This window comes from Pelmatolapia mariae, linkage group LG7 (assembly GCF_036321145.2).
Source record: "Pelmatolapia mariae isolate MD_Pm_ZW linkage group LG7, Pm_UMD_F_2, whole genome shotgun sequence".
Classification (NCBI taxonomy): domain Eukaryota; kingdom Metazoa; phylum Chordata; class Actinopteri; order Cichliformes; family Cichlidae; genus Pelmatolapia; species Pelmatolapia mariae.
The window spans coordinates 27,641,418-27,665,114 of NC_086233.1; the positions used below are offsets into that span (position 1 = coordinate 27,641,418).

Genomic DNA, 23,697 nt, shown 5'->3' on the forward strand with positions numbered 1-23,697 from the left:
CTATGCCCAAGGTTCAGCCAAGTTGGATAAAACAAACCGTTCCTCTGTCGGGAACAAAGCATTCATTAAACTCCACTCTTTTATGGCATCGTTGTATTATACTCAATTGATATAGCATTTGCATTTTATTTTATTCTATTCTATTTTATTCTATTGTATATAGTTTTTTATTTCATTTTATTCTGTTCTATTGTGTACAGTTGTGTACAGTATCTTTTTCTTATCTTATTCCAGTGTTTTTCTAATTTTTCTATGTAACTTTGCACTGTCCACTTTGTACTGTAACAAAACAAATTTCCCTCGTGTGGAAGTAATAAAGGTTATCTTATCTTATCTTATCTTAGAATCCCACAACTGTCCTGAGACAAGTCCTTCTTTATGTGTCCCTCTGTAAAATTCTCCTCACGCAGTCCCTAAGACTAGAGGACATATTAGGACATATCTGTGGATGATAAAGACTGTATGAGATCCATATGTGCCACAATATTCTCTATGTTGATCAGCCTCTGAATCTAAATGGTTTCACCTCTTATTCCCTCCACTTCTTTCTCTCGTTTCCTACCTCGTAGTCCAGCCTCTCTTCCAATTATCCAATTCACCCTAAAGCTGCTGGCTTCTTACGTTTTAATCAGACAAGAGGTAGTTCGCTATCATATTAAGGATAGCAGTGTGACTTTTTATTGCATTCATTTTTCTAAACTGAAAGCAGTGGAGATTAGTACACTTTGAGAGTCTGCTGTGTTGAAATATTTATACAAGCAGAGAATGAGATGGCTGCTTGGAGTGGTCACGTCGAGGTGAATTTGGCTTTTATCCATTTCTCCCTCTCTCTCTCTTTCTGTGTGTGTGTGTGTGTGTATACACACTTGCAAACAAGGTGATGTGTGTCAGAGTGCCAGTCTGTGAAAGCTTCTGCTTCTGATTCAGTAGCAGAATTTAATAAAAGTGCACTAAGTAACATCAGTTTTGTTGGAGTTTAATTCCACATCTTAGTACAGTCCTTTCCCCCCCTCAAAGCTGGATTAGCAAACAGACAGGCAAAAGTGGGCTACTGCCTTGGAGCCCCACACCCTTAGGGGCCCCGAATCACAGGATCACTGCGTGAGCATTTGAAGTCTAAGTGAGACTATATGTAACTTTAGAAAGAAGAAGTAAAACAATCCTCGTTCAGTAACAGAAAATTGAAATTCACAATCAATAAAACAATCTTTCTCACTTCACTACACTCTGGGGCTTGATGCTCCAGTTTTGCTTACTCTGGTAGTTCATTGTGACTAACATTAGCTAACTTTAACACAGTCAGTACTGTGCCAGTTACACAGCCTTTCCCTCATTGTCACTTGTTGTTGTAATGGTCATTGTTCAGCAAATGTTGCATTACTTTAAATACTTCAAGTATGATATAACTCAAAAACAGATCCCATGCCAACAGTAGAACAAATTCATTCATTTGATTTATTGATATTATTATGATCTAATTTAATTTCCCATCCAGGGAATGAAATTCCCTATAGTCACAGGTCATTAAATCACAGCAACAGAAGACGATGATGCAAGACAATGACATGATTAAAAGACTACATGTCAAATCTTAAAAGTTGCACTGATGTAGAAAACTGAAAATATTCTTATATATTCATAAAGACTAGAATAGAATAGAATAGAATAGAATAGAATAGAATAGAATAGTCCTTGATTGTCACTATACATGTACAGTGAAATTGTGGGTGCTCCACACCAACTGTGCAGGAAACATAAATAATAAGACAACAGGAATACATAACAAACAAGAAAAATAGATGTAAAACAACAGAAAAGCAGACATTAAAAGGACAGGTAGCAAAGTGAATGTAGTGAATGCAGTGCAAAGTGCTACAGTACAAACAGATGTCACTCAAAAGAAAAAGTCTATTGTGAGATGCAGGGCTGTTTTCCATTGCATTTCTGCTTTAATTAACTTTTCCACTGTAGTGAAGTACAAAACTCATTTTTCTATAATCTTTTATTCATTGTGCTTCCACACAGGCTTTTGTGTGCTTAACCCGTGAGAAAAGCTGGTGGAGGGAAACGCATTTAAAGCCTTTTGTGATTTTTCATTATATAGTCTTACATTGGTAAATGCCTGTATTAGTAATGGACAAAGTTTTGTATAATAAAGTCATCTTCTGTACAATTAATCCCTGCGAGGCCAAAAGGCTTCAGAGTGCTCTCAATGCTGATCAAACCTTTTATCAACAAAGGGCAGCCAATGAGAGGAGAGTTGGCTTAAAGTGACGATGTCCTTAAAGAGAGGCGAGCTAAAATGGCTAGACCAAATAGAATGTTTTGTTTGACCTGCAAGCTTAATCCAGCCATGCTTTTTGATTCATATTTAAGACTTTATCAGTTACTGAGTTAGACTGCGCTCATCATTGTGTCATTACTGCCTTATACTAAAGGTATTTACTAATAATTTTGCCTTTGTTCCACTATGAAAATATATGTAAGGGAAATAGGGGGAAATATAATAAAAGGATACAGTACAAAAAGAAATGCACATAGTACCTTCCAGCTGCTGCACCTGTAAGAAAGAACAAACATATAGCACCTGGAACACAAACATTTGAAAATACACAGACACATGAATAAACAATCTTCTTGTAGTGAATGTGTGTGTGAGGGAGAGAGAGCGAGAGAGAGTCTGAGCATACGTCTTTGTCACAAATGTACTTGATAATGAGGGTGGGAAGCTGCAATAACGGCCCCCAAGAACCAGAGGCATATGGAACCAGGACAACCACGCCATCCACAGCCCCCAAGAGTACCAAAGACCCAAGGCAACACATCTTGGCAACACCTGCACATCCATCCAAGCAGGAGAAAGAGGGAGGCCCCAGATGGGGTGTCCACGGCCAAAGGGTGAGAGTCCCAGAGGAAAATAGCAAATGGGCAGTCAACCTTACTAGAGGCCAGCCACCCTGGTACGAGTCGAGAACCAACAAGGACCTGCATCTCAGGGAGGGGTAGAAGCGTCCAGCAGGGAGTGGTGACCATGTCCAACAGGGATGAAGGCTCAGCAAGCCCCAGACCCAGCCATGCACACATACACTCATACAGACCCTTTGCTCATTCACTCACTCTCATCCACCCACTAATGACACACAGAGAGACATAAAACACATGCACACACACTGACCCTCTACTTTCAAGGTGTCAGCAAGCAGATGTGCCCTGAACCAGCAGCAAAGTTGGAGCTTTATTGTTTGGGAGATGCTGCAGGGCTTCTGAAAAAGATAAATCCAGAGCCAAAATGTCTTCATCATTTAGTTTTGGTAGATTGATATTTTTAAGAAGGTACAGACATTAGTAAAACCATAATATAAACATTTTTACATGAAATGCAGTGCAAACAGACTTTAAATGCAATGTAAACCATTCCTTAGCTTAACAGAATGCAATAATACGATATTCATAATCTGGTTTTTCATCCCCAGTATAATTGTTTTCTATGAGTTAGTGCTTCTCTTTATCATGACTCGAAATCATTGCATGGTGCAGAAGTGTTGGAGGCAATATGTGCATTGATCTAGACATGATAATGTCACATAGGCTAAAAACCTCATTTTTTTTTCAAAAGCAAATATAATCAGACAAAGAAGCCTAATTTATTCTAAATCTGTTCCCCACTCCCCTCGCCCTTTCCTTCCAGATCCCAGCTGACTTTACGGCGTCTCATCTTGTTTTTGTTTGCTGACACATCAGTAGTGGCAGCAGAAAGATAAGTGTGCATGTATGAGATATGAGAAGCCAAGAAGTGATGGGAACAGAGTGATCAGTAGTGAATACAGAGCAGTGTAATGGAGCAGAAACAGGAGGCTGAAAAGTGGTAGTGTGAAAGATAAAAAAGAGACAATTATTTTACAGATACAGAGAGATGTAAAGAGAAAGAGAGAGAGAGGATTACTGAGCCTCAAATGAAGGCCAGAGACACTAAAAGGACACACAGATCTTTTTTGCCTCAGGGAGTAACAGAGTTTATTACATTAACCAGCCTTTCTCATCTGCTGTCCGTTGTCTGCTCTGATCTAAACCTTTCTCATAATGAGTCTCTTCTGGGAAAAAAATGTAGTCAGACATTATGTGCAATATTGAATACACAAAATCTGCATATTGATTGAAGACAACTAACCTCTGATATTTAGGGGAACCTGGAAGTGATTTAATTACGTCTATAGAAAAGATAGACGTGCGCTGAACCAATGTGGAACAGAAATTGCATTTCCTGTAAAATGCCCATCCATCCGAATAGCCGGAAACCAGACTGAAAGTCACTACTTTAATATTTTTTGGGGTTTTTTGGGGTGTGTACAGTCAGAAGTGTGCACCTGTACCTGAAACCTGAAAGTACAGCCACTGGGTTCTGGATTACACCCGTATAGCTCACCAGTGGCTCGTTGAAATGTAAAAGGTCATGTATAAGGGGAATATGTGCCCGGCATTTTCCTATAAATCTTGCCAGCAGTAACTTCCAGCTAGCCTGACAAATCCTTCTCAAATATCAACCCATTATTTCCTTATCTGATGCAAAAATACTCAAATATATGCAGAAGGTAGAAATACTGTGATAGCAGTCTTTCATTCCTCCAATTTGTCCGCTATTTTGCCACATGCAAACACAGACATACACGACACACAAACAGGTTTCCGCAGGGACTTTTCTAACCTTTAAAACCATGTCCTTTCTGCTTTTGAACCCCATAATTGACAGCTTGATTAGGTCTTCTGCAGCCTCAGGCAGTGGCTTAAGGAATGGGCTTAATAAGTTAATGCCCTGTTTACTCCTCCCGAACCGTTTGCTGCCCCCTGAATCTGCTTTTTTAAATACCCAAAAAAGCTAGGTATAAAACAAAATTTTAATATGATACATGTTTACCAAGCAAAAAGACAAAACGACAAAGATGGAGTCAGCAATAAAGTTTGGTTAGCTGAAGCTGATTGTCGCTGATAATGTCCATGGTTGAATTTGGATCAATTAGGGTCTGGCAGATGTGCAGAATCATGGTTGACCCCAGGGCCTAAAGAATACAATCCAATTTTCCTCAACAAATGTAATACCATTAGGCTGGATAAAAACAGACAAATCACTAGGGAGGAGTCTCTTAAAAACCAGAGAGGTGGATGAGACAGACAGAGACCGGGCAGTTGCTCAGAGACAATACCCAAAAAGGCTTGGAGACAGAGAAACCTAAACACTGGGAAACTGGTGGTTTTTCAAAGAAAGTCAAACTTTTCAGAAAACGAGAGCCTGAGAAGATAGAAAACATGTGAAGAAAAAAAAACAACAATCCCCGAATGACCACTGAAAGGGAGTCTGCCGTGGCCAGAATGCAAAGAAGAGAAACACAGTGAGTGCTTGAGTTTGGAGAATTTTACAGCTCTGGAGAAAAAGTTTCCACAAAACATTTTGGATTGAACTCCAGTTCAACTTTGGTTAAAGAGAAAGAAAAGAAATAGAGGTGGAAAGAAAACCTGAGAGACTCTGTTCGCTGTTTCACTGAAGCTCATTACGATCTGTCGTTGGGGATGCGGATCTTCAGCAAAAACCTTCGCCTTCAGGACATAACCATCATGTATTTTACTGCCCTGGCTGCTCTAATGGTCATCTTGGTGGCTTCTTACCAGGCGCCCAACAATGCTGTTGAAGTGTCCAGCCTTAAACCAAACCTCTCTCGCCCTCTCCCACCTCTCCCCATGCCTTTCCGTGTGCCCCTTGATCCACGTGGGGAGCTCCAGCTGGCTTGGAATGTCAGCTACACCAACCAGGAGATTTATATGGAGCTGAGGGTTGCAGAGCTCAGACACGGGGTGGTCCTGGGGATGTCCGATCGGGGAGAGCTGACCAATGCTGACCTGTTGGTGCTGTGGGACTCTGGAACCCAGAGCTACTTTGGAGTAAGTAAACCCTAGATGTGTGTATTTTATCTTCATAAGACTCTGTAAAAAGGACTTTAATTTTAGTAGGTAAAAGAGTCTATCATGCTCCCTTTGCCAATTCTTATTGCAAGTTAACTTGCCATATTCATAAATGCTCAGGGATTACACGGAAGTCCTTAAAGAGGTGAGATTTTCCTCTTTCTCAGAAATCATCTGCCTGTGGTCCTTGGAGTGTGAGATTGGTGTTTTTGCAGAAGGAGCCGGCGGATGGTGTGCTTCATGATCACATAGTCACAAAGGGTGCAGGCGGTCTGCACTAATTGGAAATCACTCAAACAGCACTAATAGCTGAAATTCATCTGGGAATTATTAGCAGATATTAGCATATCAAAGTTGAATCCTGTGCTGATTAAGATGTGTATGTATATTACCTCATTTTCTTTTTGCCAGATTTGAGCTTTTAAACAAAATCCAACTTTTTCTCTAATACGCTGTCCTTAAAAATAATATACATAGCTATAAAAATGTTTTGATTTACACTTTTCCCCACTCTTTTAGTATTCCTAAAGAGTTTATGTGGAAATATTAACGAAAGCACCAGAATGTGTTTAAATTCTCATTCCTTCTCCTTTAGATTTTTTTCTTTAATATTTTATAATAGTAACATAAGAACAGAGTCTAAGTGATGTAGTTATCAAAATATGGAATATCACTTATTTTTCAGCTACCGGCAACACATGTGGTGCTAATACGTTCCAATAATCCATATCTATTATAGACAATTTTCTTGTTTCCTTCAATAAGATAGGGAAAAAAATTAAGTACAATACATTTATTTTACATGTATATCAACAAGCTGCATGCTTCTGGATCTTGACACGGAATTGTCCAGTTTAAAATGAGGATACATGTAATAAGAATGTTATGAATTAATAAGGAGTAGTGTAAAATTTAAACAATTTGTATCATTTATACTTAATTTCAAAGATATGCCTTCATTTAATTCTGAAATATTTCCATAAATCTCAGTGTCTAGCATTCCCACCTTTTAAACGCATCTACAAGCTACATGTAACACTCGCATCATTGTAAGTCTTTTCTTGTTCAATCGATTGCCTCCTGTCTGACTTTCTTTCTTCTCCAGTTCCATCGTTCTTCCCTCAGGAGGCCAAAATTACCCACAGAAGAAAGGTCACTGCTGTTCCACTGTCTCCCTCCCTCTCTTTCTTGCTCCCTCTCAGGCACACACACACGCACGCACACACACACACACACGCGCGCGCGCACACACACACACACACATGCACACACACACACACACACACACACGCGCGCGCACATATATTCACACACTTTTCAGTGACTGGCTACTCAAGCTTGAACCATTTCTGTACAATCAGGAACTCAGAAACTCTGGACTTTCAATAGATTGATGAAAAAAAAATCTCTGCTATGATCTTCACAGCAGTGTGTATGGAAGATGAAATAAACACACAATAGAACTTAACAAAGCTAAAAGAAAGACAATAATAAGACATTTAAAAAACTAAAAAACATAATAAACAAGATTTCAAAGTCCACAGAACTCAAAACTTGTGGGTCCAGTAGTATGACAGTTATGAACAGTTGTTAATGCAAAGCCATTTACAGCTGCTATATTAGATATAGTAACATTAAATAACATAAAACAAATGCAAGCACCGGTAGTTTGGAATTTTTTTTATTATTATTATTAAAGAAAATATAAACAATAAAAAAAATCATAATGGTCTGTACCAGATGACGTTGTGTAAAGAGTCCCCGGTAATGATAAAACTACAGAGAATTATCAGTTTAGTCTCAATAGCTCTTCATCTGTATCAAGCCTGTCATTCTTTGGTTGTCAGTTCTGAAATGTTCTCTTTTTTTTTTGTTTACTCTCATTCCTTGTGTAGGATCATTCTCACCTGCACTTGGATGAAGGCTCTAAAAGCCCACCTACCTGCTCTGGGGGAAAAGAGGATGTTAGAAAGAGTTGCCCACTACCTTGTGCACACACTGGAGCATTCAGCAGCTAAAAAAAAAAAAAGCTAGCAAAAGTCTCAAGTCTTAATTTCTTTATATGACACTAGGAAAAAAAACTGACAATCAACAATAATTTTACCCACTGCATTTACCAACATGTTTATTGTGTGATCCAGGACTGAAAGCCCTCTATCATAACTTATACACTGATCTGTGCTTTTTCAGAGGGCAGGGACAAAAGATTTCTCCACTCATTCACACGTTGTTTCTGCAGGCATGAGAGTCCAGTGGAGATTCCTTTAAAAACAACAACAACAAATAAATAAAAAGATTAGATAACACATAAACTGTGGCTTCAACGCTTTTTAAAATAGTTGTATAACTCTGTGTCTCAGCCATCTGTAGAGCTCACAGCTTGTGAATTCCATACGTGCATACATAGCACATATTGTTTAATGTGAACATTTTCCCCCTGATTTGTACATACTGTATGTTTTCAGAATTGCTGGCTTTAAAGTCTATGAAGTGTGTGCAGAACAGTTATATAAGAGCGACAGAGAGGGAGACGGAAATAAAGAAAGAGATCTTAGGTGCTATTCTGGCCAGGTATGAATGTGAGAAACATAACAGAAGTGGATAGAGCGAGCTGAGCTGCTGCAAAGCCTCCTGGCAGAGAAGTAGAATATCGTGTACACCAGGCTTGGATGGCTCTACAACACAAACTGGCACACTTTCAATGATTTCTCTAACTGGATTATAATTACTTGCCAAACAACTCCAATATTTTTCTCCTAGATGTAACTTTTTCACCACTTAAGAAACAAGCAGCTACATGCTTTGCACACACCCGTAATTCTCCCGAAATTTGTTCATTAATGGCAGAATAATGAAATTCCCTGAAAAAATGTAGCCTCAGTATGTCTTTTAAAATGAGAATGAATTGTTTCCCTTAATTACTAGACTCAAACCCTCAGTTAAGAATATGTTGTTCAGTGTTGACTCTAACTTATCACTGTGTTCTCAAATGTTTTGCTTTGCAATTTGTTGCGTGTTATTCAAAACCTAACCAGACTTATTCTGTCTTCTCCTGCAGGATGCTTGGAGTGACAGCAAGGGTCATGTATCACTAGACAGCCAACAAGACTACGACCTGATTGAAGCCAAACAGAAAGCTGAAGGATATTACCTGCTCTTCAAAAGACCATTCAGTACCTGCGATCCCAGAGACTACGTCATAGAGGTGTGAAGAGTTTATATTCCTAGTGTATGTCACTGCTCTTTAAAGCTCTGGTACTCAGGAGAAACCTAGTAAGAGGCTCTTTCTTTAGGTGGTTTATTTATGAATTTGATAGTGCAGTTTTTTTTCCCTTTTGCTTTCCTTTTTAAAACCAAAAGATTATTAAAATATTGCTCACACTGTTAATTACAGTTTTCAGAAAGAGAGGCTGGCTATCATCACGGCTATCCCACTAGAATGCAGTGAATAAATGAATGCATAAAACTCCCCAAAGCAACAATTTATTCCTACAAACTGCTCAATCTGAACTGCTCCCCCACGTAAAGGTGAGCGGAGGAAAAGGAGTGCACGCCTTAAATAAGAAGTGATCAGATAAACTCAGTTAGGAAATGAGCAGGTAAGTTACCTATTACTGAAGAACCCCATAGTGTGGTTGCCACAATGGAGAGTAATTCTTCAGATTAGCAGTAGGTGGATCACAGCTTCCCAATTTCAGTTAAAGTCAAAAACACAAAAATCACAGGAGAGGAGCAAAGTTCTATGCCAGCTGTTTTATTGAACAGTGCAGCTCAGCAAAACAGAAGGAAAAGCAAAGGGCTTTCCCAGGACCCCTTTTAAAGGTACCAGTAGTCCCACCTCCTGCTGCTGAGTAACTTTCCCACGCGCCCAGGAACAGCAGGTGCAGGGTCAAGTACGGGCCAGGGTTCGGGCAGGGCTCTGGCTGAGGGCCCGGCCCAAAGGGACACCCCTAGGTTAACCCTTTGCTTTGCCTTCTGACAATAGGTCACAACATGGTCAAAGGTCACACATTAGTACAGCAAATAGCATAGTTTTTGTGATAATCTTATGATATTCATGTGAATAATACTTGACCTAACTACATCAAATATATGAGTTAAATGCATTACATAAAAATAAACACTCCAGTATAGGTTTATAGTGTGTGTGTGTGCACATGACAGTGATTTCATTATGTTGTTTTCAGTATCTCTGTTACCATGTAAGAGATATGTAACATTTAGTGTGTGTGTGTGTGTGTGTGTGTGTGTGTGTGTGTGTGTGTGTGTGTGTGTGTGTGTGTGTGTGTGTGTGTGTGTGTGTGTGTGTGTTTGTTGACCACCGCGTGCCTAAAACTCTACATGAAAGTTACAGTATATATATATATTCAGATGGATATATAGGTACAAAAATCCACCACATTAGATATATAGGTATACATGTCATACAAAAATCCACTACAATAGTTATGGGTGTTGTTCAAACTGAAAAAACCTCCCAGTGGTTTTCAGCAAGCCCTCAAATTCTTAAGCAACACACAACTGATTGCACATACTATAAAAGTATTTTAAATGACAAACAAGGTTTTAAAAAGGCAGTGAAGTCCTCATGTAAGCCAGGATATTTAATAGTCTGTAATTTGTAAATCTAAAAACCTTCCCATTGGTTTAGTCTCTTTTGACTGGCGCCTCTTCACATTGAAAGGGGATGTTGGCAATTCAGCAGACGTGTAATGTGTTATTTAAATTCAGACAAAGATGCATGCTGATGCTAATTTGCCACTCATCACTTTATTTACTGTAAAACCTTGTTTGTCATATGTAGGCTAGACATATGCTAATTACCTCCTGTGGTGGCTAGATACCATCTTGACCACATTGTAGGATTGTAGGAAGAAGAAAATTCCTGTCTGTGGAACAATGCCAGAAAAGAATCATTGCTTCAATGAAATCTGCTTAACTCCCTGTCGAAACTTACTTGAGTTTTTTTTAAGGTTGAACACGGCTATGCTGTAGAATAAATGCATATTAAATATTGTTTAAAAGACAGTGCCTCTAAGCTCTTCTATATATTTTTTTAATTTATATGTATCCCCTCTAAGGAGCACTCTAAACAGAAACAATTTAAATCCAGGAAGTGCTTTAAATATTCTTCAAATTAAGGGTGTTGTGCTGGCTTTTATTCCGAGAGCACACATTTTGTTTTTGTTTGTTTAATTAACTTTATTGACTAAGTTGAAAAATAATTTACTGTAACTCCAGGACTGTAGTGTTTATCTTTTTGCTGTCTTTTTGATTTTTCACCTCTAAATCACTTGTATGGCAATAATCTGTATGACAAGGTGCTACACAGATTACGTCTGACTGAACTACAGCATGGTTTTACTTGCTGGTTTTGGCCTCAAGCCAAAATAACAAGAAGGTGATGAGAAGGAGGAAAAATCATGAGTGTCAGACAGTAAGTATTTGAGTTAGCGCATCAATGTAACACATTGTCTTTGCACTGTGCATGTTAATGAGACAGGGCCTATGTGCATGCGTCTGCACGTGCCTGCACTTTTGCAGTAGTTTCATTGCTGTGAAACTGATTAATTTAAGGTGTGAATATAAAATACTCTGAATTATGGAATGAACATTATAATGATTATAGTTTCCATGGCACCACATTAGATTTTTAAGTCAGATGCACCAAAGCAAGGCTCATCACTATGACAACATAATGAAAAGTTTGCTGTGCTTGCCTCAGAAGGCATTAAAGCCTAATAAAAATGAAGGGACGCTTAAGTAGAAATGCACATCATGGAGGTTCATATTCTCCTATTGTGGCCATTAAACACTCTTTCTTTTGTGATCACTCTAATTTGTCAGGAGGGGACTGTGCACATCATCTACGGCTTCTTGGATAAACCACTTCCCTCACTGGAGAAGCTGAACCTGTCCGAGATCCGCACAGGCGTACAGAGAGTCCTGATGTTGCGTCCCGACACGCCGCCACCTACCCTGCCTCCAGACGTACAAATGTTAGATGTAGTGGCACCAAATGTCATCATACCAAATCAAGAGACCACCTACTGGTGCTACATCCACAACCTGCCGGAAAATTTGGCCAAGAACCACATTGTTATGGTAAAAAAGAAAGGAACAAAAGCTTCTAAAAACAGAAATATTCAGCGAAGAGTCTTTTTACACACAGCTGAGGGGGTGTTTCAGATGATTGTGCACAGGCAGCCGTTATTCTCCATGTCTACAAGCTAGATCAAAGAAAATACCCAGCATGACCACAAAGCAGATGTGTCAACACAAAAAATAACCCTTTTCACAGGCATTTTTAGTGATATAGATTACTAAGAAATCCTCGGCACATATGGGAACGTAATGCCTTTAATGTTACATGACAGCAGAAAGAAACAGATACATTTCAGCCTGTGACTTCCTGCCGCAGCAGTATTGACATGTCTTGCAGCAATAAAAATACATATACATTTTCTTTTTTTCTTTCAGTACGAGTCGGTGATAACTCCAGGGAACGAGGCCATCGTGCATCACATAGAAGTGTTTGAGTGTTCTCCGGATATCCCTGCAGTTCCAGGGTACAGCGGCTCCTGTGATGAGAAAATGAAGCCGAAAAAGCTCAACTTTTGCCGACACGTGCTAGCTGCATGGGCTATGGGGGCTGAGGTATGATGGGAAATACTGACCTTCCTACTCCTGTCTGAATGACATTACCTTGCCTCAGTATGAAATACAAATAAGCTTAAATTCCTAACCCAAATGTCTTCAATCTGCAAAACAGATAAGCCACAAAGGGACAATAATTAAAAAAAGACACACACCCACATAAACATTATTTTAAAAAAGTTTTTTTTTCAATACATATAGCAAGTGCTTAATTGAAACACAGAGTTGGGAAAGTTTTTGGTCCAATGCTTGTACCTATAATAGGAGATAAACAAAAACTCCTACGCAAGTGATATCCAAGCCTAGAATTGCCAGCATAAAATCTTGTATAGATGAGCCCACACGCAGCACATATCTATTAAGAGCTTGGAGACAGTCTGCATGTGGGATGCACACTCACACAGAAATATTCATAAACATGCTTGCATGGAAGCACAAATATCGTCATAGGAGACCCAAATTAAAACTGCAGTGAGGAGGTAAGGAGAAGGTGTCAGAAAAGTTGAAACAGGAATAACTTGGCTTGCTGCAGCGAGCCGTTTATAGCAGTGCCACTTTTCTATCCTTTAACGCTGGCTCTTCCTATCATTGTGAGGCTGATTTCTCCAAGTGTTTGCTACTAGAGAACATGGGTTGGGATGGCTTTTTAAGAAGCAGAAAAATACAGATGCAACCCAAACAGTACTTAGATTCTTGTTGTTAGTGATTTGTTTTTCTTTTCAATCACAAAACTCACAAAACTGCTACCTTATTCTGAGGCTTGCCTCCCCTCTACGAAAACTTGCTTGCCTTTTTTTTTCTCATTGCTTTCACTTCCCTGTCCACAGTTTTTACCTTCAACAAATTCATTGCCAGCTGTAGAAGACAGCTGTTTTCAGAACAAAGAAGTCAGTGTGGAACATTTAGCACCTAAAAAGTTTGAGGTTTGGTAGCGAACAAACCAAAGTTAAAAAGGAGTTCTGCTCAGAGCTCTGCTGTCCCCCATTGCCAAGGTCACACTGTACACCAAGTGCCGTAGGCAGCTGAAGACACACAGTGATGAGGAACAGGAAGCCGAACTATAGTGGAGGACTAAGTCCCTGCATAAGATGTACAACTGACTGAAGTGACTGACATTAAAAAAAATCCTGCTAGTGGCTACAAAATGTCGGCCTAAAGGACAGTACAGAGCTCTGATCATACCAGCACAAGAACAGGCCCTAAGGACCACATCCATAGAGACAGGAGTCTGCCACACACTGCGCATAGATGTCCCAGAGTCTATTCACCACATAGTAGCAGGATGTGAGATGCTTACACGGAGGCACGAGTAAGTGGCTGGGATTGTGTACAGGAACATCAATGGGAGGCACCACCAAAGGTGGCTGAGAACAACAGGGCTAAGGTCCTGTGGGACTCTGATTTCCAGACAGACAAGCAGCTTTTGGCCAATCAACCAGACATCGTGGTGATTGTCAAGGATTGTACTTGTGGCAGTCCTAGTGCACAGCCCCATCAGAAGGAAGAAGTACGAGAAAATAGAAAAGCACCAGGTGTTTGCGAGGTGCAGCCGATCAGAAAAAAAGGGGGCTTTAAGAAATGGGGCCCACAACCCGAGGAGAGCTAAACTGTCTGGTTTCAGACAGTAGAGGAACTAAAGAATATGATGTAAGGTCCAGTATTAGATAAATAAGGACTAAACTATGAATCCCACAAACACCAAGTATAAAAATACAGAGTTACAAATGAGCGTAAATCAGCTTCTTTAATGCCATTAAGCTTTTCATTCATCTTTAATTACTATGTAGTGAAATCTGATAATAATTATAACATTTTAGAAGTTTTCTTTGTGGCATCTGGTTGCAGAGTTTTGGAGTCATGTCCTTATTACCTCTGAAAGTCACTAAAAGATTGCATAGCAGTGATAAAACATCATCATATCGCCAGTTTTGTTTTATTTTTAACCAGGTTCCACGATTTGCGTCGTTTTCTTTGGGAGATTTACATTTTTGAAAGGACCTCTCATAAACAGGGGAGGTGACGCTTGTTATGAATTAGTCAGCTACATAGTCAGTCGGTCATCTATCAGCTATTAATCTACCATACTTTGGTAGCCTACTGCTGGCCACAAGAAGCAAAGCAGACAAGGAATAGTGAGGCTGTCAACATATTTCTCTGCACTACTCCCCACTGTATCACAGGCAGCCTGGCCCCTCTCCGATTGGATTATCTGCCAGCTAAACAAAAACAAGCAGGATGCCTTCTGTGAGCTGTGAGCTGTGGAGACAAGATTAGGTGGGAAATATTCAGGCCTCTTTCATCACCTCTTAATAGTGTTGTTTCATTCTCCTCGGCACCGCATCAGAAGGGAAACGTGGCCATGCAAAACAAGAGAAAAAGAGAAAAATAGAGTGAAGGAAGTTCTGAAGTGAAGAAAAACAATAATGTATGACACTATCAGAATGCAAAAAAGGAGAATAGCACCGAAGAAAAAGGTGCGTTTGTGTGCAAGGGACATGTTTCAGAGGATTTAATGTTATGACATGAGAGCAAGATTAAAGCTTAACGTGGATTTCTCTATGTAATCAATGAAGGCAGTGGCTATGATATGATCCCGAAGAATACAGCCTTTTTTATTTGTAGTATTTTTTTTTCTTTTTTGTAAAAAATATTTCTTTTTCTATAAGAAAAATATAGATACACATGATTTAAGCCATAATTATACATGACATGACAAAAAAATTCTCAACTGTCTGTAATAGCCTGTGCTTGGTAAATTAATTTACAAATTTAAACTATGTACTTGGTTGTGCATAGGTTTCCCTTTTTCTTTACGGGCTTCAGCAAGAATTCTATTGAGCAGGACAAGGAGAGCTTGCTTTGACGAAGCGATCACATGTTAAGAGGACAGAAGAATGATGCTTATGGATAGATGGAACAATATATTGCAAGCATATAAAAAATTATTAAAGTAAACCTGAAAATGTTTTTGCCCTGTTGTATGATATGTGAAAAACACCTGTGATATGATCTTAAAAAAAAAAAGAGCTGTGCATAAAATCATAAATATGTGTGTATTTGTGTGTATTTGTGTGTATTTGTAGGCTTTCTACTATCCCCCTGATGCAGGCTTGGCTATGGGTGGACCAGGTTCCTCAAGATTCCTCCGTCTGGAGGTCCATTACCACAACCCTCTCCTTATATCCGGTACATACAGTATATATGTGAACATGCAAACTTCAGGTGCATGCCTCTAAGAATGTTTTTCACTTTCTTTGACACACACACACACAGCAGCAGCAGGACTCTCTGTGCAGTATCTCTCTCCAAGATCCACAGGCTTGTCTTGAACTCTGTCAGTGCAGACCCACTTTGTCTTCCTTATCCCAATCAAACCTTGAAATACACAGATATCTTGCAAGTATTTCTTACTTTTTCAGCCCTGGCTCTTATAACACAGTATTTCTGCGATTTAAAATAATTTAGAAACCACAGGTCTTCAATAACAGGAAACAAGGAAGCGAGGGGTGGAGGATGACATTCAACAAAGGTCCCCAGCTGGACCCCTGGACCAAGAGGGTTCCTCTTGAATTATTAAATTAATTTCAGAAATATCACCAAGATCACCTTTTAATATCTTATGCTAACAAATTGCACATAGCAAGCGTTTTAGAGGTTGTTATACTGTGTTGTCTAAACAGTTGACAGAAAATAGGAGGAGTCGTATTTACCAGGGCCAAACATACATACTACATATTACAGTATATAATTACAAATTAACTAGACCTTACCTTATAATCCTCTTTTATGTTTCTGTTACTCTCCTTCCAAGATCTGTTACTGTAGCACACAAACAGCACCTGAAATAAATTCCTTATTTTTTAATTATGTGTATTCTTAGTCTGGTATAATACAAGACTATTCTGGCTATCAAATGTTTTAAAATGATCTAAAAGTAAGTAGTTAACTTAAGATATGCTAAATGTGTTCTAATATTTTAATATTCTTCACGCAGGCCGGCGTGACTCATCAGGGATACGACTGTATTACACCCCGAGCTTGAGGCGCTACGATGCAGGGATCATGGAGCTGGGCCTCGTTTACACTCCTGTAATGGCTATCCCACCTAAACAACACACCTTTTACCTCAGTGGATACTGCACGTCCAAGTGTACCCAAACAGTATGTACAGATTTACTTCATTATTTATAGTTGAAATGCTGGGGGGAATATTTTGGCTGACATGTCTTTCTTTTCCCGAGTTTTTTCTCTTTGTCTCTATGGTAAAAAAAAGTTTTAGTTGGAGCTTGACTCTTTCTCTGTCTACCCAGGCTTTGCCTTCAGGTGGAATCTATGTATTTGCTTCCCAGCTGCACACCCACTTGGCGGGGCGTGGGGTGAGGACAATTTTGGTGAGGGGAGGCAAAGAGCTGGAGGTGGTACAGGAAGACCAGCATTTCAGTACGCACTACCAGGTGGGAGATAGCAGGGCTCTGTTTACGCAGAGGAACTCCACCTTTGCACACTGTGTCTTAAATTAGACTGGGTTAAGGTGGCCTTTATTTTAGATCTCAAAGAGATGTGTGTTTCAAAGCTTATTCACAACAAATATTTGGTAAATTAAACCAGAGTCTTTTTCTACCCTTTTACTACTTTCTCCAACATTTTAAATTAAAAAAAATAGCTGTTTTACTGCCGTAAAGTCTGATTGGACTGCGGTAAAGTGACCCGTGTACACTATACACCGGCCATGAGATACACAGACAAGCTAGAGAGGCGAAAAACAGCTAAAAATGCAAATAAATACGCGATCATGCATGTTGTTAATGATGTACACAAAGTGTTTGTGAGTCAATCAGAGTACTTCTTCATCATTTACTTACTAATTTCCTGTGGTTAATGCTGAGTAATTTAATAATGTTCTGTTAAAATAGGAATAAATCACATACTTTTACAGTATATTTTCACTGGCTGGTTAATAACATGTTGGGTTTAATATTAAAAAGTACTTGGGACACATTGGATGGCACAGTGGTGTACAAATTAGCACTCCTGTCTCTCAGCAAGAGTCTGAGTTCCAACTTACTGATCAGCTGAAATCTTTCAGTATAAAAGTACTGCACATCATCCCTGTGCCTGCTTCACCCACAGTCCAAAATATGAAGGTTGGGTTAACTGGCGATTCTAAATTGGCTGTAGGCATTGGGTAGATTTTTATTTTTGGGGAGCAAAGGCTCAACAAGTTTTGACATGTGCTTTAGAAAAACTATTTCAAAATAGAGTCAATATGTAACTGAAAAAGATTCTTATTCCTAAAAAAAAAAAAAACGTATCTAGTGATGAAGGTCAGAAGTCACTCCTGTCCAAAAAACAGGAGCGAAAGAGAAACTCACACTTAGAACACTTAACGTTTTTATACATCTAAAGACCATCAGCAACCTTGTATAAGCACTGACATCAGTATTGACGTCACTAGATAGCAATGTAGTCTTCAGCTTCAGCAGCATCCTGGTTTTGAATAGTTCCCTTTACGGGAGCTTTGCAGCAGCAAAGAGACACAGTTTGTCTCCATTTCAGGCTTTATATTAGAGAAAAGCATTGATGAATGAGCGAAGGTGCAGGTCAGGTAATAGATGGATGCCTTATATAATGCCTTATATGCAAAGACCTGCCAACTATCAACTAAACATCTAATCAGTTGTCGACATCTGCTGTGTTTTATTTATGCACACTATCCTGAGGCAAATACACACACACAGCTGGACACAGACTCTCAAATAAAATGTCCAGCTGCTGCTGATGTCCGATTAAGTTTCACCTGCAGCCTTATTGAGCAATAAGAACCGCATCAAACCAGTCTCAGCCAAGCTAATAGACCTTTTAACAGAGAAAGCTAATAACTGTGAAAGGTGCCTCCAAGGAAAGCAGCCACTGGTTTTTCTTACTGCATTTGTGCTGTACACAGACTATCCAGTTATACCTAAAATTAAGATGCTATGCAGAGTACTGCATTTTGCAGTGGTAAATGTGAACTCTTTTATCAATACATCCATCCATGCATGCATCCATCCATCCATCCAGGGGACTATCCTACCCCTGTCATAGGTTGAACAGCAGGCTGCTTTTTAGGTTACAGCACCAATCTATTGTTGGGCTAACATAGAGAGACAAACACCCATTCACCATCACATCATCACTTATGGCCCAGAAGCTTCTTAAACCAGAAGCTTCTTAAACCAAGAAGCTTCTTGCTGGACTTCTTATTAATTTTGAAAAACTCTATTTTTTTCTTTCTTTTTGTCTTTGTTTTCATACAGACAATCCGAGTTCTTAGGAAAATGGTGAACATTTTGCCTGTAAGTATCCAACAAATGGCTGTATTTTCAACAGAAATTACAAAAGGCAATAACACGTTTTTGTTTACTTCACTACTGTGCTTGTTCTACGAATAGATTCCGATTACTGTCTTCCAAAATTGCTTTTTTTTAATGCTAGAGCCCTGTAGATATGATTTCCCCTTCGCCTATGAAGTTTTTAATTAGAGTAGCTTACTACTGTAGAAAGCGTATAAACAGAAGTGCAACAGGAATAGGCAGCTTGGCCCATCTCTTGGGAATAGCAGCAGCAGAGCTCTGACTGGACACTGTATCTCTTACATGAATGATTTTCTGGCAGTAATCTTAAAGTATCATCATAGTTGTTTGCTAAATATAAAATGTGGTGGAATGTCTTCATATCTGTGCTTAATCCCACAGGGTGACGTACTTATAACAAAGTGTACTTATAACACAGAAGATAGGAGCAAGCCTACAGTGGTGAGCAGCGCACTCTGAATATATAAAAACTCTTTTCTTGTTACCGGATTTCACCCTGATCATTGTGAATAACAGAGGGATAACCACGAGCAGCTTCTTTAATCTCCTTCCATCTTTCTCCTTCAAAACTCAACATATTTCTTTTGTTCTCACTGTCTTGGCAACCCTGTATCTGCTCTGTGTACTATATTTTCACTGTCTGAAATATCTTTGTCTCCTCAGGGTGGTTTTGGCATCATGGAGGAAATGTGTGTCAACTACATTCACTACTACCCCCGTACCCAGCTGGAGCTCTGCAAGAGCCACATTGACCAAGGATACCTGCAGAAATATTTTAACTTCATTAACAGGTAGTGCAGGCACACAACATTTCCCGCTCCCTAAAATGATTAGCTACTCTTTCTCCTTTCCCTCTTCCTCTCACATGTGACTAAGCCGTTTTTGTTCTCAGCATTCATCTCGTCCTGGGGACGCGTGGTGATTACATTGTCCAAAAGTAAAACTGTGTCCTGATAACTCAGATTCCTAATCCTTTCTCAATCTCGCTCTGCCTCCTTCTTTTATTGACTTTCCTTCAAATCTCTCTTCCCCCTCTCCATCCTACCCTCCTTCCCTGCAGGTTCCACGGAAATGACCAGTGTGTGTGTGGTGAGGTTAGTGTGACGGAGCAGTTTTCTCAACTAGAGTGGGATGAATTCACCGGAGAAGTGCTGGACTCGCTTTATAACACAGCCCCCATCTCGATGCACTGCAATCAGTCGACTGCACGCCTCTTTCCTGTAAGTCCCCAGTCACGCACACATACACCCGCTACAATAGACTGCCAAGCCACCAATTAGGCCAGTTCAAAAGCAGACATCAGTGGGACAGTGAGTCAGAGCAGCTGAACAGACAGCTTGTTAACTTGTAAAATCAACTCAGATGCACACAAGCTGTTTGGATCAGAGAGAATAAATCAATTACAAACTGTGAAGAAGCCTCGATCAAGGTTTTCTGTCAGAAATTTTGCTTTAGTCTTGAAGTTTAACTTAACTTGTGCAGTTAGTGAAAAGCAGTTACATATACCATACTGCAGCGTTTCGGTGGATACACGGAAAGAGCATGACTAAGACAAGTAAGGATAAACGGATTTTAGGTGATCTAGGTTTGGAAACAGCACATAATTTAAAATTCAGGCCAAATACGTCACATAAAAATCCAGGATAAAATCAGGACTGCTTATGAAAGAAACCCACAAGGTACACAGCTACAGTTCTGAATCAGCTAAATGTACAGAGAATCTGTCTGCTGTGAGGGTTCATTTAGTTAATCCATTAAGGCTAAAGCTGTTGATTGAATTTTTTTACCTGAAAAATCCCCACATTTTGTCAGTAGCATCCGCAAAACTTTCACATCAAAATGAAAACCTTGTGCTCTAGTAATGAAAGTCACTTGCCTGTGATCCAGAAAAAAATGTGTCAATAACACAGATGCTCTACATCTGATGTTCTCAAATTATATTGTATATTCCCATAGCAGTAGTCGGTAGCCCCGTCAGCAAATATACTGTGGTTAGCAACTTTGGAAAAATGGCACCAGTTGCATTTTTCTATCTAATCTTATGATTTAAAATACGGAAGTATTATCAATTCTGTCTCTCTAGAAATAAGGTATATCTGTACATCTATCTGTCTCTTCTTTACCTAGTTTGACAACTTTTTATCTGGCATATTTCAGTAATGGTGCCACCACTGGAGGGCAAAACTGTGTTCAAGATTTTTTCTTTTTTTTTTTTTCGGGGAATCTGTAATGAGTGAAATTAACCCAGTAATTCAACAATTGCACTTATAGTCAGGCTCACGGTTTTAGTATTTGAGCTGCCAGCACTCTGTATGGCAGAGTACATACAGCAGATGTTGTTTGGCACTTGAAAACTTTGCAAGAGATAATGAGCAATGGAGCCAATTTAGGGATGAGCTCATGCAAAATATCCAAGTTTTGTTTTTAACAAAACATGAAGCAAACGTGAAGCTCAACAAAGAAAAACCAAGGCTCAACAGCAGGCTCTACCTGCTTTAAGCACTGTGCAAGGCATTACATACAGAACACAAATTACTCGTTAAACTTGGCATACTTGTTGCTGGTCTGAGTATTTCAGGAACTGCTAATCTACTGGGATTTTCCCACACAACCATCACTAGGGTTTACAGAAAATTGTATGGCTGAGATGACCACTTGTTAACCACTTACAAAAAAGACATGCAAAAGAGCATCTCTGAACACACGACACACTGAATCTTGAAACAGGCGAGCTACTGTAAAGCACGAAATTGAGGCTGCAGTTCATTCAGGCTCACCATAAGTAACCACACTGAGGAATGTGTGACAGTGGCAGCAATGTTATTACTTCAATAAAATCTGTCTGAAGCTCAAGGACATAAACCGTCTGGCTATTATTTTAAAGCACCCAGAACTAAACAATACATTCGATTTTAAGAACATATCATGTGTGTTTCCAGGGTGACTGGGACAAACAGCCCATACCAGCGGTGACCTCTGTCCTTGAAAAACCTCAGTACACCTGTAAGCGAGGCAAGCTTCGCACCAACTGATGCCTTACACCTTCAATGTGAGCAGCAGGGGGTTCGCAGGATGTTTCAGCCCAAGGAAAAGGGAGACCTCAAGAGTGGAAAGCCAAACAAGTTCTCACAATTTTATTCAGTTTGCCTTGGTTTTTATGTGTTTGTTATCTACTTGCTGTAACTATATACTTATATAAATTCCTGCAGTCTGTGTTATCGTTAGTACATATAAATTCTGTTAGTAACAATCATATTTTTTCCCCATTGAAACCATTTAAAACTTTACAAACTGGGAATGGCAGGTATCAAACTAAATTAAAATAATGCTGGCAGGTTTTTTGTAGCTGTTATCAACAGACATGTTACATTTGTGCAGAGACATACCATATCTACATGTTTGTTCCCTGTGATCCTGTTGACCAACTCAAAACATTTGGGCAGGAAACATGATGTAATTTGGTGAATGATTACAATCTGTACTAAACACAGCATAATAAGTGACTTGAGTGTTATTCAAAGGCAAGAAATTAAATAAAAATAATTACAAATAAACACATTTTTATCCTTTCCTTAGTTAAAGAAAATGGATGGATGAATAATGAAGGTCACAAAGTGTTGAATGTTAAATAGACATTTATTAATACACAAATCGCGTTGGACAGAAGAAATGAATGAGAGTTAACATTTGCTTTATAATTTGACTGGCCGCCACATCTTTCCACCTCTCATTTTTTATTCATTTTAAACTGGTCAAGTTTTTCTCTCTAAGCATTAATAATAAACGCACAGTCCAAATATACATCGAATAACAAGATCAATTTTAACAACAAGCTGGTTTTCCATCGAGAGGTTTTCAGTGTTTAATCATATTACAGGAAGAAGAAGCTAAAAAACAAACAAACAAGCAAACAAAAGAAAGAGAAACTCTACCTACAATGTGATAAAAGAGCTGCAGTGTTTTATCAGCGTGTTTCAAATTTCCCACATAAATCTCGTTATTAACCTAGACTGCTCCTGAGAACAACCATTGCAATGATTAATGGCCTTGTGAGCAGAATCAATGAATCATTCCACATTAGTAAACATTTCGTGCTGAACCGGTTTCAACAAACATCGGCGGGAGAAGCAGGAAACACACATACAAATGCCCTCCATTATTTAGACACCTTTTTCTGAGCTGTTCACAGTGTGTGTGCTGGACTTGAAGTGTATTAGTGTAAGTTAGTGTAAACAAAACATCGTCTTATGAGTGTCAAACCAGATTTAGATACTTCTGTAAACACAAAGAATAATTATAACTAAAAAACAGCACCTACATTAAAGATACTAAGTTGGGCTTTTTTGTTTCTTTTTCTTTTTTTTAAGAGCATTTAGTCTTAAAAAAAAATCAATATAAGCCAAGGTATTCACCAACAACTTAATTTTTCCCAGCATGACATCTATAGAGTCACGTCTTGCTTTACTCGCTACTTTCTTACCCTAAGACAGACCTTCCCAAAGTGTGGGGCCCGCCCCCTAGGGGGGGCGCAGAGCCATTGCAGGGGGGTGCGCGGTATGAAAAGGGGGAAAAAAACAAAAAAAAACAATGCTTGGACACTGCTAGCACGGGGCTCCCACACAAACGCAAAGCAGGAGATGAAGCATAGCTGAATATGTTTCCAAACCAACTTCATTCTAAGCCAAAGACTAGAAAATATGGTGAAGCATATCTTCCCTTTGGCTTCACCTGCACA

General features: G+C 39.3%; 2 protein-coding genes across 3 annotated transcripts in view; one reads left to right on the forward strand and one right to left on the reverse strand.

The window, feature by feature from the left end:
• Nucleotides 1–23,697, reverse strand: part of sardh (sarcosine dehydrogenase) — a 72,474-nt gene that overhangs the window by 8,268 nt on the left and 40,509 nt on the right. The gene's annotated exons all lie outside the window — the stretch shown is intronic.
• On the forward strand, nt 5,563–22,010 carry dbh (dopamine beta-hydroxylase (dopamine beta-monooxygenase)). The gene is made up of 12 exons (XM_063480720.1): nt 5,563–5,931; nt 9,011–9,157; nt 11,800–12,057; nt 12,433–12,609; nt 15,693–15,795; nt 16,604–16,770; nt 16,920–17,063; nt 18,906–18,944; nt 19,344–19,403; nt 19,626–19,753; nt 20,023–20,182; nt 21,902–22,010. The coding sequence occupies exons 1-12, from the start codon at nt 5,563–5,565 to the stop codon at nt 21,992–21,994; spliced, it is 1,845 nt and encodes a 614-aa protein (XP_063336790.1). The 3' UTR covers nt 21,995–22,010.